The following is a 12,428-nucleotide window of genomic DNA, read 5'->3' on the forward strand; positions in this document are numbered from 1 at the left end:
CCATGTCTGCACTTGGACTTCCCCTCCATCTCCAAGTCTTTGCTCCTGATGTTTCCCTGGCTAAAGTATCCCTAGGCTGTGCCATGGGTGAACCTGAGAGGGAGCGGTGAAGGATTTAGAAAAGACAGACAAGAGAATAAAGCTGGGTCTTGGTGGGACACTGCTTCTCTGATGGAGAGACAGCACCATGGCCTGTAAGCAGAGTCTTTATTTTATAGCCAGATTCCATGAGGCAAAGTAAAGGCGTTGTTACAAGTTTTTGCAGGTGTAGAATCTACTCAATTTCATGCACCTGACCAAGCTTTGTTTACTTGCACCTCCTGCAGCCCTAATCACTTAGCTACGTGGGACCACAGGTTTGGACCATAAGGTCAAGCTTACAACTATAGCCTTTGGCTATAATTGTGCTGGGAGGGCTTGCACATGGCTTTGCCACGAGAGGATCGTGCCCTCTCACTAGTCCCAGACTTGAACCTGTCCAAACGCTGTAGCCGCTCTCCACACCAGGCTACCCCGATTTCCGAGTCAACCTGTAAGACTCAAAGTGTACTACTCCACAGTTCCCTGTATCCTTCTGGTGAGGCAGGGGTTGTGTCCTGTCTTTGTATCTCCAGCCCTTCCCACAGGGCCTGGCAAAGTAAGGTACCCAAATATATGTGCCCTCTGGCCCCAGCGTTACAAAATTATTAGGGTCCAGAGGTATGGTCAGTACTTGGAATCCCCCGTGGGCGGGATGGCTTTGGGATGAGAATCCTCTTGCTCTGTTCTTGGCTGAGGGCCGGAGTGGTCCCCTGGGTTCCAGAACCATGTATTTAATCACTCAATACATAATGGGGCTGTTATGTTCCAAACACTCTGCCAGGTGCTGGGAATCAAAGATGAATGGGGAGTTTAGCTGGGAGGATAGAACTGAGCAGAAACTTAAGGACACTCTTAACTGTGCAAGGAAAACAATCTGTGTTTAGGTCCAGGTGTGTGTGGGGCGGTATGGGCCCGCCTCCCCACTCCCTCACCGTGTTCCCAAGGCGAAGATTTGAGAAGGATTAGCTATATAATCTCCGGGTTGGGTCTCTCTTTCAGGAAGGGGTGAGGCCTGAATCCTAACTCGGCCCCACACCAGGCCCCATCCGGGGAATTAGCGATCAGGCAACTCATTCGCTATCAAGAAGCCTATTGGAAGGGCCTGGGTGACGGAGAACAGTCCCCCCGGACTCGGACACCGGTCACTTAACGACCGCTAAAGGGGGTCTCAGCGCGACATTCTTAGAACGTGCGGCCCCTTTAAAAGGAGGAGACGGTCGGGCGCGAGCTAGCCGCCCCATGATGTCACAAACCCAGAACCAGGCTTCAGCTCCCAGGAGACCCCGCGGCCCCGCCCGCGCCCTCCGAGGGACCAGGCTTCTGGGAGCGGCCCCGAGGGCCGCGGCGGAGGCGCGGGCGCCCACGGGCCGGCGCGATCGCAGGGCGGGGCCACATCTTAAAGGGCCGGAGCCGAGGAAGACCGGTGAGGGCGGGGGCTCGCCGGGGGCGAAACGCAGGGTGGTGATGCCGCGTGGCCCCGTGTCGATTTCTTTTAAATCTCTCCAGCCCCTGGCCCATGGAGCCCACGCAAGACTACCCACTGTTTGGGGGCGCCTTCTCCGCCACGCTCCCTGTCGGGGCCATTGACGTCAGGTGAGGAAGCCCCCGCACGGAAGGAGGCCGACCGGGTGGGGCTGCGGAGAGGGGCCGGGCTCAACCCGTGCCTGCCTCGCCTCTCTCCAGCGACCTCCGACCGATCCCGGACAACCAAGAAGTGTTTTGCCACCGCGTGACGGACCAGAGCCTGATCGTGGAGCTTCTGGAGCTGCAGGCCCACGTGCGGGGAGAGGCGGCCGCGCGGTGAGCCGGGCAGACCGTGGCTGGCCAATGGGAGGGCCGGACCCGGGGAGTGGGCGGGGCCTGTGCTGGACGGTCCATCTCTGGGCGATGAGAACGCCAAGGGCAGCAACGTTATCACCCAAAGTGAGCGGAGCCCAGACTTAAAAGATGTGTGGGGCAACGGGGAGGGATGCCCCTTCCTGACCCTGCTCTTCCCCACGCCAGGTACCACTTTGAGGATGTTGGTGGGGTGCAGGGGGCTAGGGCTGTTCACGTGGAGGCTGTGCAGCCCCTCCCTTTGGAGAACCTGGCCCTGAGGGGCTGCTGTGAAGAAGCCTGGTTCCTCTCAGGCAAGCAGCAGGTGGCTAAAGGGAACCAGCAGGTAAGGGCCGGTGGCTGTGAGGTGGCCTGGAGGGGGTGAAGAGGGCGGCCCCAGAACATCCTGACGCTGATCCTTTTAGGTAGCAAAGGACGTGACACTGCACCAGGCCTTGCTGAGGCTGACTCGGTACCAGACTGATCTCCTGCTCACCTTCAATCAGCCCCCGTAAGGAGGACAGAAAGGGCACATGGCTCACGGGTGGGGTCCCGGGGAGAATCAGCTGGGAGGAGCAGAGCAGGGAAGCGGGCTGGTGGGGTCCTCCAAGGAAGTGGGAATGGGCCAGAGGTTTGGGGGTCACAGATACCCGGGTCATCCAAGGAACAAGAAAGGGGGTAACTTCCAAACAGGAGGCCTGGGTGATGTTCTCTCCCCGTCTGTTCCCCCACTCCCAAGCCCTGACAATAGGTCGTCTCTTGACCCTGAAAATCTGTCATTTCCACCCTGGAGCCTGGGTGACTTCGAACGGCTGGTGACCAGTCTGACTCTTCATGATCCCAACATCTTTGGCCCCCAGGAAAGATGCTGAAAGGCTACACGATGCTGCTGAAGTCTTGGGGGCCCCATTCCGCAAGGGGAGCAAAGGGTTGGATAATATTCCCCAAACTCCTTCCCGGTGTATGAACATAAGACACCTCTCTGCAGAAATAAACTTGCTTTATAACCAACATAATTTCTGTGCCTTTGAATCTAACAGGACACCTGGGTCCCCCCCAATTCCCTTTGGTCTTGGAGGGGGATTTTAAAGTTGTACATGTGATCAGAAGGGACCCAAGGCTGGCAGTGAAGAAGGGGGGGGGGGCAGTATACTTTGGAGTGAAATGTACTGGGGGACAGGTAGAGAGAGTTTAAAGTGACACCCGAGGAGGGGAGGGGAACTACCTCTTGGAGTGATTCAACCCTGAGAAAACAGATAGGGAGTGGGATTGGCTGTCCCCCTCTGATGGGTAAGAGGTCACCTGCTAAGACGTCACCAGGACATAGTGATGGAGGCAGGAGTGTCCAAGGAGTGCCAGCGCGGTGGCGTGTGGAGAGTGGCCGCTATTTGGCGTACGTGTAGTAGAGGGAGCGAAGTTGGTCCCAGAAGAAGAGCGAGAGGATGGTGTGTGGGCCGAGGCGGAAGTAGGAGGCTCCGATGCCCTTGTACATGCCGAAAACGCCCTCCGTGCGAGCCGTCTGCAGCAGAGCGTCCAGCACCCCTCGGTACATGAGGCCCTGCGAGCAGGTTGGAGAAGGAGGGAGAGACAGGGAAGGAGTTTGTCAGAGCCCATCAGGGTGTCTCACCCCTGCAGGCTACCTTTTAGCCTGTCCCGCTTGCATCTGCAATCTGCTCCTCCCCCCTTCCTTTTTCCCTGCCCGCCTGGACCACAGAGCACTCCTTACCTTGCCCTGAGTGTCTGTGGGCTGGTTGTAGAGCCGTGTGCTAACCACATCGAAGGGTGTCATGGCCAGGACCACCGCAACGCCACTCACCATGGCAGCTGCGAGAGCCACCTTCCAGCTCTGGGGAGGAAACAGCTAAAGGGAGGGAGGAAGAGCTCCGTCAGTCAATCATTCAACGCCTAGGTAAGGGCAGGGCCTGCTCTGGGAATCCAGCAGAGCTGGCAACTCTGGGAGCTTCCGCTCTATCGTTAATACAGTGTGACGACACCGTGAAGGCTCAGGTACACCTGAGAGGGAGCGACAAGAGCTGTGGGAAGGGTATAGCACAGGCATGTCAAACTCACGGCCCATAAGGAATATTTGTGTGGCCCAGCCAATATAATGGCATGGAAGGAATGTTTTAATAAAAAACTTGTAACTTAATTTTTACAATATCCCGTTATACATAATTATTAATAACGAACAACATTTGCTAGTCACTAATTACTATCATCGGGTTGCATTCATTTCCCTTATGCGCCTTACATTCATCTACCATTTCTCTCCACTAATACCGGCAGCGAATATTTTAGCAGCCGACGGCCACGTCCTTAGTCTTGGACTACTGACTTGTTTGGTGTGCGCAACAGGAAATATTTCGCTTTCGGAGAACAAGAAAAACAGGTTTACTTGCATTACACTTATTAATTTGTGCAGTTATTCAGTGTCTGGTAAGTTAATGTTCAAGAAGAAATGCCAATTTTTATTAAAATGTTCTATTATGTTAGTTAACGAGGATTCATTTATTTCAGCCCTTTGTATTCAGCATGTCTCTATCGAAATAAACCTACATTTCTATGCATATTGAAGCTTTTGTTTTTTTGCGGCCCACATACACTTAAATCTTGTTTATTTGGCCCGTGTTAGCCTTTGAGTTTGACATGCTTGGTGTAGCAGCTGACCCCCAAGCCATCCTGCCACTTCCTCACCCCTCTAGGGCTCAGTTCGGCTTGTCCTCCCCGCTGCCCGCATTTCCCACGGCGGCCCCACCCCTTTCCCGGGCAGTACCTCCCACTGGGTTATAAGGTCCTTGGTGGATGAGAAGGTGCACAGCTGGGTGGAGGAACCGGTGATAACTCGGGGTAGGCCGCCCAAGGCCCCACGCCACAGCCCCACCAGACCATGTTTCTGGCCAATCCTGGCTAGCGCCTGAAACATGCCCTGGTAGGGGAAGACCATGAGGTGGGGTTTAGTCACCCTGGCATCAGGGGCTGCCATCTCCTAACACTGCTAAGGATGGGTCCTTAACAGGCATCCATGTCTGGACAACAGTTGTGTGTGAGTTTAACACCAGAATGTGGCCCTTGAGTTGTCTGTCACCTCGTTGTTCCCTCCCTTACCTTCCCAGACTAGGGAGCACGGGAGGGAGTGAGGACATTAGCAGCCCAGGGGGACAGGGCAGGAGAAACAGGTGCAGAGGACTGGAGGAACGGGAACGTGTGGGAAAGAGGGCCTGGGTGGACTTCAGGGGCAGAGGGAGGCTTAATTGATTGGCTGAGCAGAGCCTTGGCTGGGCTGGAGTTGTTGGGTGCAGACAGGAAGCTGGGGGCCAATGGGAGAGAATGGCAGAGACTCCAGTGGGGTTGGGAACATCTTACCTGATGCTTATACTGGTGCCCTACAGCAATTTCTGAGGCTGCCTGTGCTTGGAGGTGTGTCTTCACCTGGGGACGAGAGAGGATCACAACCTACGACCCAGTGACCATTCTTTCACCTCAGAGACCCAAGCACCTGAACCCCTCACACTTCCTCTAGGGCAGGGGTCCTCAAACTTTTTAAAGTGGGGGCCAGATCACAGTCCCTCAGAGAGCTGGAGGGCCGGACTATATGAACTACTAATTCCTACTGTAACACCTCGGCTGCGCTCACTGCCCAAAAAACCTGGCGGGCCGGATCAGACTCCTCTGCGGGCCGCATGTGGCCCGCGGGCCGTAGTTTGAAGACCCCTGCTCTAGGGTGTTCAACAATGAAAATCCTTTTGGCCTGAAAATTATTGTTGTTCCCCTTTAACAAATTGGTCATGAGATTCTGTCTCTTGGCTCCAGTCCCCTGGGGAGGGTGGATCTCCTAGCACCACAGACACTCCGCCTCCTCTACTTCCTCCTTCCCTTGAGGGCCAGGGGTGGGGAATGGAGAGGTTAAAGAATGGCAACATTTCCCAAGATTATTCATCTTGGGCAAGATCTGGATGCCAGCTCCTATTCCCAAATGGACCTCCAGCTCCCAGCACGGCCAGGCCTCCCCCTCAGGCTCCGGGGGAGGTTGGGAGATCATGAACAAAACTTGCTCTCTGACCCCAAAGCCTCATGGGGGCATGTGCTCAGCTTGCTTTGGGGAGGCTACTGTCCTGAATCTCATGCCCTCCCTCTCAGTCTTTCAGGAGGAGCACAAAGCAGGGCCTAGTCCTAGCAGTAAGCAGCTGTGTGACCTTGAGCTGCCACTTCCCTTCTCTGAGCCTCAGGCTACAGACCCTTCACCTATATGAGATGACTAGAAGGGGCAGACTGTGAGGCTAATTCTGTGATATCCAGAACTTCCCCTGGTCCTTACACTTCCTGAAGTATGTTGCTCAAATCCCCCACCCTCCCCTACACAAGACCACTTCCAACCTCGCTATCAGATTATGAAGGAAGGCCCCGGTCCCCACCCTACACCAAATATCTGCCTTGAAGGCCCCAGGCCAGAACCTTCTTCTCACCATGTAGATGGGGCTCCCCAAGTAGGCTCCCAGGACCCCAGCCAACGCCCCAGCTGCTGCGCTTCGGATGGGACTGTGGGCGCCTTCAGCTGTGTGCAGGTAGCCCTTAGCCTCAGCCAGCCCATAGGTGCCCAGGCGGATGCCATTCATCAGGAACTGGTATAGGAGGGCAGGGGCCAGGCCCTTCTGCAGGGCAGCCAGGCCGTCCACCTTGCCGATGGTGAAGAAGGCATGGAAGACGTTTCGGTAGTGCCGCTGGTAGGTGCCGGGGGCCTGCAGTTCTCCCTGTAACTGCATCCTGGTCTTCACCACCTCTAGGGGGTTGGTGAACACACAGGCCCCACAGGCTGCCAGGCCACTCATCAAGAAGTCCATGGTGGGGTAGTGGTAGCAAGGACTGGCCCAGGAGTAAGAAAGTCGAAAGGAGCTTCAGAAACGCGGTCAGAAGAAATCAGGAAAGACCTGTTTCAACAGGCTTCAGGAGATAGGAATGTAGCGTTCTGGAGTCAAGTAAGTGTCAGGGTCAAATGTCAGGTCAAAAGTTAGCTGGCATTTGGAAGTCAGGAGCTGGCAAAGAGAGAAGAAAGAGGAGTTTAGGAGAGTTTGGCGAGAAGGTAATGATAGGGGTCTGTCGGCCAAAGGAGCTGAGATTGGCAGAAGCCAGGAGGAGGATGGCAGGTGGGATGCTGAGAATGGCAGGCTGCTGGGGGCCCGGGAAATAGGGAAGGGGAAAACGCGGGGCTGGGAACTGGAAGCCGGGGAGCAAGAAAAATAACCCAGCAGGTTATGGAGGAAAAGGATCCGGGAGAAGATCCGCTGACGTCCCCGGGATAGCCGCGAGATCTGGATCGAGGAAGTAAGTCGGGACTCAGGCCAGGGCTGAGCGTCCCCGGGGAGCTGCGCGAGTCGCGGCGCCTTAGCCCCGGTAACCTGCAGAGGCGGGACCGCCGGCCCCAGGCACGGCGCGCAGCGTCCAATGGGGAGCCTGGGCGGCCTCAGCCAACCAGCGCGGTGCCGGCTCCGCGGCCAATGGGAGGCGCCCCCGGCGACCTGACCCCCGGGACGGCGGGGAGGCGGCTCGGATTAACTCTCCCGGCTCTGCCCCAGGGCCGGAGCCAGGGCCGGTGCCAGGGCCTCGGGTGTGGGAGGGGAGTCTGCGGGGCCGAGGTTTAATCACTGGCGGGGAGGTCATTGGACGGGCGCCGAGACGGAGCGCGGGGCAGCAGCCAGCTGTGGGGTATCTGGGGCTGCCCCTCTTCCCTCCTACCCCGGGTCTGGGCCCAGGGGAATTGCCCGACTGTAGATCCACGCCCTGATGGGTGCTGGTGCCAGCAGAGGCCGTGTCCCCTGGGCATCTGAGACTCACCTACTGGACCGGGCTTGTGTGTTCTAGCTCCGGGTGTGGCTTGGCTGTTTAGCCCTCAGCAATCTGGAGGAGGCCGGACATGCCAAAGCAGAGATCTCTGTCTGGGCTTAGGTTACACAGTGCCGGCAAGAGGTGGGAGAGATCCTGAGATTGTGGCCTCCTGACCTTGCTCAAGAGTCACGGAAAAAGTTCTGAGAAAGGAGACTAGGGAAGCTAGCAGGGAAGAGATGAAGGGGGGAAACTAGCTGGGAAAAGGCAGGAGGACAAGATCTGTCATCCGGGGCACAGCTGTGCGCGAGCGAGGCCATCCGCAGACTTGGACTGAGCGAGCCTTCTAAATGCCAGTTTGGTTCTTCTTGCTTACTAGTTGGATGGCCTTGGGCAAATTGCTTCACATTTCAGAGCCTTTTTTTTTTTTTTTTTGTAAAATGGGAATGATAATTCTCTATTGCACATACCTTAGTGGAACTGTTGGACTTGCACCCGGTGTTCAGTTTACAGATTTCCTGAAAAGTCAAGAGCTGTTAGACCCCTGTGCCTAGTGTGTCCTGTTCCACAGCCAGATTAGAATATCCTTGCCACCTTCTTTTGGTGATCTCCAAATCATTGCAGTCATTCCTTATCTCCTGACCCTTGACACTTCAAATTCTCCACATTCAAGCCACTTCCAATCCTGCTTTGTTCCTCAAGCATTTAGCGCTACTTCTCGTTCTGTTTAGCAATTGTTTACTCTCAGAGTCCCTCACTATGTTGGAAGTTCTTGGATACCTTGCTGGCTTGGTCTAAAGCATTTCTACCTCACCGGTGTACTGCTAAGTCATTGAGCCTTAGGATGAAGCAGGAGGGGTGGAAGGTAGAGTAGAAAATGGGGCTTCCCCTGGGCTCTGGAAGGGTCCCTGAGAAATTTCCAAGGAGTGCTCCCCAACTGCCTCCACCTGCTGGATAGGATGGGCGTTCCTCATTGTTTTAATCCTGGAGTTTACACCTGAGTTTCTTCAGGTGTGATCCCTGGAACAGAAGCAGCTGCTGCACCTGGTTCTTTATTATAAATGAACATTTTCTAGTCCCACCCTAGACCTCCTACACCAGAAACTCTGGCGGTGAAGCCTGACAATACGCTTCAACAAATTCTCTAGGTTATTCTGATGTGTGTTAAAGTTTTATTTTTACTATCCAGATGGCTTAGAGACAGTTTTGAAAGTATTATTAAAAAAAAAAAAAAAAAAAAAAAAAAAAAAAAAAAAAAGCTTAATTGCCTTGGCTGGTTTGGCTCAGTGGGTAGAGCATTGGCCTGCGGACTGAAGGGTCCTGGGTTCCATTCTGGTCAAGGGCATATGCTTTGGTGCAGGTTTGATCCCCGGGGGGATGGGAGGATATGCAGGAGGCAGCCAATCAAGAATTCTCTCTCATCATTGATGTTTCTGTCTCTCCCTCTCCCTTCCTCTCTGAAAGCAATAAAAACATATTTTTTAAAAATTGACCTTGTAAATTTTTAAAAAGCTTAATTTCTAGAAGTTTGAGATTTATAGAAAATTTGTGCAGAATCTGTGAGAGTTTCTATGTACCCCAATCCAGTTCCCTTGTTATTAACATCTTGTATAAATATATTTTGTTAGAATTATGAACCAATATTGATACATTATTTTTAACTAAAGTCCATGCTCTATGCAGATTTTCTTCATTTTTTTTGCTTAAAGTTTTTTTTTCTTTGTTTTTTTTTTTTTTTTTCTGTTCCAGGATCCCATCCAGGATACTACATTACATTTAATTGTTATAACTCCTCAGACTCCTCTCCTCTGTGACTGTTTCTCAGATTTTCCTTGTTTTTGATAATCTTGACAGTTTTGAGGAGTACTGGTTACGTATTTTATGGAATGCCTCTCTTGTTTTGTGTGTTTTTCTCATGATTGGAGTGAAGTTATGGGTTTTGGGGAGGAAGACCATGGAAGTAACTGCCACTTATCACGTCATGGGAAGGGTACTATCACTAGACACATACTATCAAAGTGACTTGTCACTGTTGATGTTGCCTTGGATCACCTAGGGTAGTCTGCCAGGTTTCTCCACTGTAAACTTGTTTTTCTCTCCTCCAAGCCGTATTGTAATTCTTTGGAAGGAAGTCACTATGCACAGCCCACATTTTAGGAGTGGAGAAGTATCTAAATTATTTGGAATTCTGCATGGGAGGTTTGTTTATTTATCCAACCATTTCTATTAGGATGAACAAATGGGTATTTATTTTATACTTTAGATTATAATCAGATATACTTTATTTTTTTCTCAAATTGTTCTAGCTTTGGCCTTTGGGAACTATATATATTATATTTTATTATTTAATTTTATTATTATATTATATAATTTATTATAAAATTATATTTTATTGATTTTTTTACAGAGAGGAAGGGAGAGGGATAGAGAGCTAGAAACATCGATGAGAGCCGCTTTGCAGACGCTGCCACCCCGAAGCCGCCCGTGATCAGCCATGGTGAACCCGACCGTGTTCTTCGGCATCGCCGTCGATGGCGAGCCCTTGGGCCGCGTCTCCTTCGAGCTGTTTGCAGACAAAGTTCCAAAGACAGCAGAGAACTTCTGTGCACTGACAACTGGGGAGAAAGGATTTGTTTATAAAGGTTCTTGCTTTCACAGAATTATTCCAGGATTTATGTGCCAGGGTGGTGACTTCACACGCCATAATGGCACAGGCGGCAAGTCCATCTATGGGGAGAAGTTTGCAGACAAGAACTTCATCCTGAAACACACAGGCCCTGGCATCCTGTCCATGGCGAATGCTGGGCCCAACACAAACGGCTCCCAGTGTTTCATCTGCACCGCCAAGACCGAATGGGTGGATGGCAAGCACGTGGTCTTCGGCCAGGTGAAAGAAGGCATGGATATTGTGATGGCCATGGAGAGCTTTGGGTCCAGGAATGGCAAGACCATTAAGAAGATCACCATTGCTGACTGTGGGCAACTCTAATAAATCTGACGTGTTTTATCTTCACCAGACCATTCCTTCTGTAGCTCAGGAGAGCACCCCTTCACCCCGATTTGCTTGGAATGTTCCATAATCTATGTGCTCTTGCCAGTTTATTGGGTTCCATCATTTCCTTATCCCTTCCCACTCTAGCTGGATTACAGAGTTAATGATTTTTTATGATTATGAAATAAAAAACTATAAACAGTTAAAAAAAAAAAGAAAAAAGAAAAAAAGAAACATCGATGAGAGAGAAACATCGACGAGCTGCCTCTTGCACACCCCCTACTGGGGATGTGCCCACAACCAATGTACATGCCCTTGACCAGAATTGAACCTGGGACCTTTCAGTCTCTAGTGCAGGACAATTCATTCTCTAGTGCAGGACATTTAGGTAACTTCTCATTTTTGCTATTGCAGACGGACGTTCTATCCACTGAGCCAAACCGGTTTCGACTAAAAATATATTTTTATTGATTTCAATAAAAAAAAATACTGTATAAAAAAGGATAAAATAATCCACCAGAGAGTAGAGTTTCTTTTCCAATTATTTGAGTAAGGTGTAGTGGATTATGCTTTGTGTCACATGCTTATTCCTGAATTAATCTCAGTACCTAGGGAAGAAAGAACATGTTGACTGGCTGCTTTGGGCTATGCATTCCCCCAGAATGGGTCGTGTGGATCTAGAATGATGCCTGATGCCGGGGCGTTCCCCCTGCAAACAAAACAAAACAAAACAAAACAAAACAAAACACACCAGGTTCTGGTACCAGAAGAGGGGAAATGGGGTATAAAACGGGTTAACAATTGCTATCCACTCCCAACCCCGGCTCAGAAACCTTAAGTGCCTCTTCTGCCCCATCAGGTTGCCTACGGTGTGGCCTTTACTTGTTCCTCCAGCCTCATTCGTACCTCTCTGTCTTTTCTCTAAGCTTCCCCTTCCGCAGTTCTCCAGAGAAGCCTACTTTCTTCTTCAATGTGCCTGTGCTTGGGTGGTCTCCCCAAATGATCACCCACTCCTTGCCCGTCAGCATGTCCGGACTCTATCCGATTTTCAAGGAAAACTCGAAGTGCCCCTCCTCCATGAACCCCATCCCAACAACCCGGAGAGAGACATAAGGAAGACTGAAAAAGGGTGAAGGCCATCTGATGTGGAGGTAAAGAGATGACAAAGACCTGAGGACTCCTCCGTTCTTCCAGAAAACCTTCAAGCACAATCAAAATCCATCACAGTCAACCTTCTAGGGTTACTCCGCAGTCATAGTTCAAATTGGAGGCATTTTGTTTTGCACAAAGATTTCATCACAGCAGTAACTATAATAGCAAAAATGAGAAGTTACCTAAATGTCCTGCACTAGAGAATGAATTGCCTACCTTTTTCTTGTGAAAAATTTCATGACCTTTTAAACCACGACAGCAATCTAGTAAAAAAAATTCACTCAAATGAGAAATGTGCCTAAGAATAAAATAATACTATACATAATTTTTTTTATTATATTTGTAAATTGTACTTATGTTGAAATTTTAAAAATATATTACAATACTATTCTTGTGTTCTATGAAAATTTTTTAAAATATATTTTATTGATTTTTTACAGAGAGGAAGGGAGAGAGATACCGGATCCAGCCGGCATCACAGGTCCTGGAGGTAGGGCTAGGAGGTTTTAAGAGAAATAAAGACAAGAGAAAGCGGGACTTCAGGAGGACTGCTAGTCCATGATGAGACTGC

The 12,428-nt window shown here is 51.1% G+C and overlaps 3 protein-coding genes across 6 annotated transcripts; 2 read left to right on the forward strand and 1 right to left on the reverse strand.

Annotated features, from left to right (window-relative positions):
* The first annotated feature begins 1,330 nt into the window (after positions 1-1,330).
* Positions 1,331-2,912, forward strand: RANGRF (RAN guanine nucleotide release factor). Its single transcript, XM_084863959.1, has 6 exons — positions 1,331-1,504; positions 1,588-1,674; positions 1,765-1,881; positions 2,086-2,242; positions 2,322-2,407; positions 2,636-2,912. The coding sequence occupies exons 2-6, from the start codon at positions 1,598-1,600 to the stop codon at positions 2,766-2,768; spliced, it is 570 nt and encodes a 189-aa protein (XP_084720085.1). The 5' UTR covers positions 1,331-1,504; positions 1,588-1,597; the 3' UTR covers positions 2,769-2,912.
* Positions 2,880-7,334, reverse strand: SLC25A35 (solute carrier family 25 member 35). Of its 4 annotated transcripts, XM_084863948.1 has the most exons (6): positions 7,290-7,320; positions 6,360-6,926; positions 5,260-5,325; positions 4,670-4,822; positions 3,623-3,757; positions 2,880-3,454 (listed from the first exon to the last, which is right to left on the reverse strand). In XM_084863948.1, exons 2-6 carry the CDS (start codon positions 6,732-6,734, stop codon positions 3,281-3,283), a joined length of 903 nt encoding a protein of 300 aa, XP_084720074.1. In that variant the 5' UTR covers positions 6,735-6,926; positions 7,290-7,320; the 3' UTR covers positions 2,880-3,280. The 4 variants fall into 4 exon arrangements, with proteins under 4 accessions (XP_084720074.1, XP_084720076.1, XP_084720073.1 ...); XM_084863950.1 differs by lacking the exon at positions 4,670-4,822 and having other exon boundaries at positions 7,290-7,334; XM_084863947.1 differs by having other exon boundaries at positions 6,360-7,302.
* Positions 7,335-10,153: 2,819 nt separating this feature from the next.
* LOC311611547 (peptidyl-prolyl cis-trans isomerase A-like) lies at positions 10,154-10,863 on the forward strand. Its single transcript, XM_084863817.1, has one exon. The coding sequence runs from the start codon at positions 10,208-10,210 to the stop codon at positions 10,700-10,702; it is 495 nt and encodes a 164-aa protein (XP_084719943.1). The 5' UTR covers positions 10,154-10,207; the 3' UTR covers positions 10,703-10,863.
* Positions 10,864-12,428: the final 1,565 nt, after the last annotated feature.

This window comes from Pipistrellus hanaki (assembly GCF_964339955.1).
Source record: "Pipistrellus hanaki genome assembly, chromosome: 16".
NCBI classification, from domain to species: domain Eukaryota; kingdom Metazoa; phylum Chordata; class Mammalia; order Chiroptera; family Vespertilionidae; genus Pipistrellus; species Pipistrellus hanaki.

What these genes read in the sequence shown, in the direction of transcription:
- RANGRF (XM_084863959.1), top strand. Translation starts at nt 1,598, where the DNA reads ATGGAGCCCACGCAAGACTACCCACTGTTTGGGGGCGCCTTCTCCGCC. An exon ending in GTCGGGGCCATTGACGTCAG is followed by an intron (nt 1,675 to 1,764) that starts GTGAGGAAGCCC and finishes GCCTCTCTCCAG; the next exon opens with CGACCTCCGACCGATCCCGG. An exon ending in CGGGGAGAGGCGGCCGCGCG is followed by an intron (nt 1,882 to 2,085) that starts GTGAGCCGGGCA and finishes TCCCCACGCCAG; the next exon opens with GTACCACTTTGAGGATGTTG.
- SLC25A35 (XM_084863948.1), bottom strand. Translation starts at nt 6,734, where the DNA reads ATGGACTTCTTGATGAGTGGCCTGGCAGCCTGTGGGGCCTGTGTGTTC. An exon ending in GGCACCAGTATAAGCATCAG is followed by an intron (nt 4,823 to 5,259) that starts GTAAGATGTTCC and finishes TTCCCCTACCAG; the next exon opens with GGCATGTTTCAGGCGCTAGC. An exon ending in CCACAGACACTCAGGGCAAG is followed by an intron (nt 3,455 to 3,622) that starts GTAAGGAGTGCT and finishes ACCTGCTCGCAG; the next exon opens with GGCCTCATGTACCGAGGGGT.
- LOC311611547 (XM_084863817.1), top strand. Translation starts at nt 10,208, where the DNA reads ATGGTGAACCCGACCGTGTTCTTCGGCATCGCCGTCGATGGCGAGCCC.